At 35.0% G+C, this 5,915-nt stretch overlaps 1 protein-coding gene across 1 annotated transcript; it reads right to left on the reverse strand.

Moving 5' to 3' along the window:
• Window positions 1–1,100: 1,100 nt before the first annotated feature.
• On the reverse strand, window positions 1,101–4,909 carry LOC137939140 (MA3 DOMAIN-CONTAINING TRANSLATION REGULATORY FACTOR 2). Its single transcript, XM_068784345.1, has 5 exons — window positions 4,793–4,909; window positions 4,538–4,637; window positions 3,684–4,167; window positions 3,280–3,374; window positions 1,101–3,100 (listed from the first exon to the last, which is right to left on the reverse strand). The coding sequence occupies exons 3-5, from the start codon at window positions 3,898–3,900 to the stop codon at window positions 1,292–1,294; spliced, it is 2,121 nt and encodes a 706-aa protein (XP_068640446.1). The 5' UTR covers window positions 3,901–4,167; window positions 4,538–4,637; window positions 4,793–4,909; the 3' UTR covers window positions 1,101–1,291.
• Window positions 4,910–5,915: the final 1,006 nt, after the last annotated feature.

The following is a 5,915-nucleotide window of genomic DNA, read 5'->3' on the forward strand; positions in this document are numbered from 1 at the left end:
AGGGTTTAATCAATAGAAACTAGGTTTGAAAAGAAGAAGAAGAAGAAGGGAGAAGAAGAAGGAAGGAAGAAGAGAAGAGAAGACAGCTTGTGAGAGGCACAAGTTGGAGTGAAGATTAGGATTTAGAGAAGAGCTCAATGAGCCTCATCCCCCCTTCAGAGAAGATTATTATAAGATTATTTTGAGAGACATTTTTTCACACACTCACTATGATTTGTATATATAATATACATTTCCTCGCATGTTTAATTACTTACTATATATAAGTAATAGATTTCCCCTGGAATTATTATCAATATTTCTATATTTATAATTCTTAAGGACTCTACACAAAATCTTAAGTTGTTAAACTAGCCCAATAACAAACTTCAAACATATTTTTAATAATATAATTTTATCTTGAAATTTTTTCTTGTCCATATTGATCTAAATTCTCCATAAAAAAGTATTTAATAGCATAATATTTTAAGTTTATCTAGACATTTTATATTTTTTTTAATATTAACTAGGTTATACCATGTTTTCCTTGCAGTTAAAAAATAATTTTTCTATTGTACAACTTCTTTTCCCAATTAGCAATGGGTGTGATTCGAGTTCTTTTAGAAAACCCATACCAACTTTGTAAACCTCCCCTAAAACCTGTTTCAATAAAAACTTGTCATAGGTTTGGAAATCCAACTCCATCCCACCTGGTGATAGATTTTAGGTTAAAGTTAAGGGGGTAGGGATGGAAAATAGAAGGTTTGAAATTACACAAAATCTATTATAATTTGTTTTAACAACCCATATATATATATATATATATATATATATATATATATCAAATACCTTAATATGGGTTTAGTAAGTTATATTGTTATGCAAATTGTAATACATTTTTATTTTAAAATTGGCAAAGTTGGCCATTTAAGTGCAACCCGGTTTTGTTTTTGGTTGGAGCAGTTGGATAGACCACTCTCCCACCTAGATACATATACAGACACCATAGAATTTAGTAACTCTGGTGACTCAAGCTTCACTTTCAATCCATACAATTAATGGAGGAACCACTGTTCCAAGAACAATAGAAAACATTTTTTGATTCTAAATTGACTACAATTTCAACTGCAATCTCCTTTTTGTATACAGGTTCCTTATGAAAGCAAATAAAACCATGATGGTCTTTCTCATTTAATCAGTTAACCAGAATCAAATTCTACTCTCAACAAACGTAGCAAGGAATATTAGAAGATGTTAAAATAAATATAGAAGTAGAATAAGAAGATTTCAATACTAGTTTGCCATTTCATCCTTAAGAACATACTCCATTCTCTGCACATCCTGGTGTGGCAGAAAAGGAAGGATCCAACCAACCTTTTGCCTTTGCCCGTTCAACATAGTGATCAAATTGGGCTTCAACATCAGGAACATCAAGAACCAAATCATCCATAGACTCAGCCACTCTTCCAAAGCCTTTAGTCATTTGACTAGTAGTGATGAGCCCAACAGAGAAACACTCGCTTAAAAGACCCCACAGCCTCTCATTTTTGTTCTCCATTACCATTACCAGTGCCTTCTTCACAACTTCATGGTGGAAAAATGCCATACTGAGTTCCTTTATGCACCGAAAAGCTTCTCTGACATCTCCACCAGAATCATACTCTTCTAGTAGCTTTGTAATCTTATCCTTGACATCTTCAAGAGCCCATCCAGGCCTACTACTTCCACCACCTCCCCAACACCTTAATATCCTCTCACCTGCAAGCCGAGCCTGCAGCAATGACTGGGCCATTTTGTGTACTTTGCTCCCTACTGTGTTTGGGTCTACACATTGGCTTCCTATCTCCTCCAAGTGCTGTGGGGCAAGGACTTCATCTACTACAGCTCTGGCTAAGAACATGGCTAGATCTTCAACAATTACAGGAATGTCTAAGGCAGTGTCTTCGGCTGATTCAATCAACAACAGGAACCCATTTACTACATCTTCAGGAGGAAAGCTTAGTGAAGTCAATAGTACTGAAGCCATCTCTTTCTCTCGGTTTTTTCGATCCATTGCCAGAGTTATCAACTTCTTTATAAATATAGCAGTTAACTCTGGGGAGTTACTGTTATTTTCCGATTCTAAACTACTCACCATCTCTAGAATATCACCTGTCAAGAAGTATTCTTTGATACTGGATGTGATCTGTGCCTTGAAAATCTTTGTTGCATCATCCTCCACTGCTTTTTTTGGTCTTGGAGAAAATGGCTTTAGCTGTGAGGCACATAACCACCCTTCTGATGCAGCTTTAGAGATCAAAGACTGTAAGAGATCCCTAGCACCTATTATGTCCAGGGATAAGTCATCAATCATATCAATGAGCCTCTCAAACCCTTTTGTCATTTGGCTTGAGTTGATAACCCCTTCTTCTGCAGCCTCCTTCAATAAATCAAGGATGGGTCCCTCTGCTACTCTCTTCTCCATTGCAATTGAAAGTGCTAGCTTCACAACCTCATGATGGAAGAACGGGAGTTTTAGTTCCTTTATACATCTACAAGCCTCTATCATGTCGCCACTGGTTAAGTATTCAATGAGAAAATCATTAATTTTAACTTTCACATCTTCAACTGACCGATTCTTGCTTCCACCCCATTTTCTTTCAATAATCTCTGCATGAAGGTGTGCTGACAAGTATACTTTCTCAGCTCTCTTTATCACTTCTATCCCCTTGGCGCCTTCTGGTAAGACAGCTATCTGCTTAGTTAGAAATGCAGGAGGAAGAATATCGTCCACTACTGCTCTGGCTATGAAAAGAGCAAGAACATCTATTGTATCAGGTATATCTACAGATAAGTCATCAGCAGATTCTACTAGAGTAACAAAGCCTTTGTAGACATCTGGGGGTTCAATAACATCAGCATAGAGGGCCGATAATAGAACTGCTGCCATTTCTTTCTCTTTGTCATGTCGGTCCATTGCCATGGAGACAAGCTTCTTAACAAAATAGAAGTGATTGCCAGGATTTGCAAGATATCTCATTTCATTTACAGCGAAGTCAACATCGTCAGTTGCAAAGTATTCTTCCACTATCACTATGGCTTTCTTCTTGTATTCCTCAAAAAAAATTTTTCTAGAGCTCTCCTGCAATTTGAAATTTTCAAAATTTATTGATTAGTAACTCATGAAGCTACATAAGTAGAAGTAATTGTATTCAGGACAGGAATGTAAGGACCCCTTCCTTTCATATTTCTATTTAACTATGTGTTGATACAATAATTAATGCAGAAGTGATCGAGGGGTCTGAATACTTCTTTGGATACCTCACTGCTGTCATAATTTGGATCATTTGGATCAACGTCATAACCATCATCTCTATCTAGTAGTCCTCCCCAAGTGCCTTTTCCACCTGAACCACCTGCTCACACATTTTATGATGAAATCAGAGCAAGAATGTATGACTGTAGTATTCTGGAAGAGACTGTATTATTAAACAAGTAAAACTTTAAAACTGAAGAATAGTTTTGTATCAGAACAATTTACATGACAATGGAGGTGTCAAGGTGTCATAGATAAAAAGAGTCTAAAGGTTCAAAACCAATTAAGTCCTTAGCAGTGGGAGGAGAACTGTGTTTTTTGCATAATAATGTCATATTAACTGTTTGTATCAGATTGTTCATCTTTAAGCTATTACACTGAACAAATTGATCACAGGCTCTCATATTACCCTTTTTGGGACGACCATCACGCCCGGAGTGTGAATGCTTATCATGCTTAACAGAATTCCCTTTTCCTGCTGCAAACTTGCTACTATTACATTTAGAAGATGCCTTTGGAGATGAAGTGACCTTCAAAGGGGAGACTGCAACTGGGTCCATACTCTCTGTTGCCATCTTAACACGTTCTTGATGCTCTTCAGAAAGAAATCCATCTCTGAACTCCATTGCAGTCGGGCCACACTAGGGGGCTCACCAGGTCCCAAAAGCATTGTTTAAGTTCATTGTTCTGCAGAGTTGATGAATGCCGATTGGATCCAGACTTTGTAAATCGATAGGCCACAACATCACCAGTCACCTGCTGCTCTGTTTCAAAGCTCTATGGTTGTCACCCTACTGTTCAAAATGGAATCTCGTATACAATTTGGCATAACGGTTTAAGGACACTCAAGTATAAGCAGAAACTCTTGTCAAAGATACTCGATACCTGAAAACCTACAAAAATATGAAAGAAATGTTGAATGAAATTAAGTTCAACTGGACAAAAATTCTGCCTTGAATAGGAAATGTACTGTTAGTGTTAACACACTGAAGGATAATTATCAGTCAATAAAGGATTTTAACGAAGAATCTGAGAAACCTAGTTTCGTCTTTTTTTTTCATTTAAAGAAACTATACTTCATATGAAGCAATAAAAAAAAATAAAAAAAAACGAATGCAAGTATGATCGCGAAAAGATTGACATCATTTGTTTCTTACATAGAAATTACAAAGCCAGTCAAGCTAAACTGCAGATATGAAAGTTTAGATCTCGAAAACATAAAATTCGAAAATTTCAAAAAATCTAATGGAGTTTGAGAGGTACCTTCTGGGGATTGACTTGAGACCAGTTCGCCGACGACTGAAAATCTGGATATGAAGATACCGACCTTCAATTTCTCGAACGATACAACTTCACATGCAAACTTAAAGAGAGAGATAGAGAGAATCAGTGCACATAAAAGGAGAAAAATTGTAGGAAACTTAACAAGATATTTTTGAATCTGTCTATGAAATAGAATATATATGCATATAAAGAGGAAGAATTCTTGGAAATGTCCGATTCAACTGGGTTTTTTACATTTCGTCAATTCCCCACGAAGAATGAGAGACAGCAAAGAGGGAACTATTTCCGGATCTATCCGGTTGAATTGGCATCTAGATCTTGTCCTCTCTCCTCCTCTTTGGAGAAACAGAAAGAGAGAGAAAGATGATAACTGAAAGTTAGTTGCAACCCCTAAGATAAACAGAAAGAGAGAGAGAGAGATGATAACAGAGTTGAACGAAATCAACGTGTCAGCTTTGGCTAATTTAATAAGCCATTTCCATTATTCCTGTTTTTGTCCTATTGGAGCCATAGGAAACTCATTTTTCATACATAGGTGTAAATGGTAAATAAATGAAATAAAATAAGCCATTTCCTTTATTGCTCCTTAATTGATCAGGTAAAATAAAAATATTGTTAAAAAATAATTTAAAATAATTAAAATCATAAAATATATGAAAGATAAAAACTACACAAAACCTATAAAAATACATTATGACAATGGTTTTTTATTAAAAAATTACACAATCATTAATAAATTATTCTCTAGAATTAATGAATATGCACTATACACCTAAGTCCATATAAGCTTAGGTGCATTCAACTTCTTGTTTATAGTCAAAATTGAATTGAATGGTTTAAAATTTTATTTCTTTTTTTTTAACATTTACTTAAAAATTGAAATTATTTTGAAAAAAAAATTCTTATGTGTGTCAAATTTTAACTATAAAATAGAGATAATGGCATTATTATAAGTAAAATAATGTCACCGACATTATTGTAAGTAGAGTAACTTTTCAAAGAAGAAAAAGTCGAGTGGACTCATCCTTGACTGGACTGGAGTTTTGCCTGCTTTCTCCGAAGTAGATAACATCTCCGATATATAAACATATATTATTAAAAAAAAAAAACCCTACTCCATTAGATAGCCCTAGTCTTCCATTGAATATCAAAGGATTATATGAGGTAGTGACAATTGTAGGTGAGGTTGGATTAAGAACAACAAAATTTTCCTTCAGATAAATGAGTTTTACATTCATGATTATAGAGCAAGCTTAAAAATACTTTTGAGTAGATCCTTAAAATTTTGCTTTAAAACCTACCCTTATGAAGTAAGACTTCCACGTTGAATTGATTTTATTAGTGGGAATAAAGCCAA

Source organism: Aristolochia californica, unplaced genomic scaffold, assembly GCF_029961685.1.
Source record: "Aristolochia californica isolate CCGP_79_NKW_82.1479 unplaced genomic scaffold, dmAriCali1.0.hap1 SCAF_8, whole genome shotgun sequence".
NCBI lineage: Eukaryota > Viridiplantae > Streptophyta > Magnoliopsida > Piperales > Aristolochiaceae > Aristolochia > Aristolochia californica.

What these genes read in the sequence shown, in the direction of transcription:
- LOC137939140 (XM_068784345.1), bottom strand. Translation starts at nt 3,900, where the DNA reads ATGGAGTTCAGAGATGGATTTCTTTCTGAAGAGCATCAAGAACGTGTT. An exon ending in TGATGGTCGTCCCAAAAAGG is followed by an intron (nt 3,375 to 3,683) that starts GTAATATGAGAG and finishes ATGTGTGAGCAG; the next exon opens with GTGGTTCAGGTGGAAAAGGC. An exon ending in CAAATTATGACAGCAGTGAG is followed by an intron (nt 3,101 to 3,279) that starts GTATCCAAAGAA and finishes TTCAAATTGCAG; the next exon opens with GAGAGCTCTAGAAAAATTTT.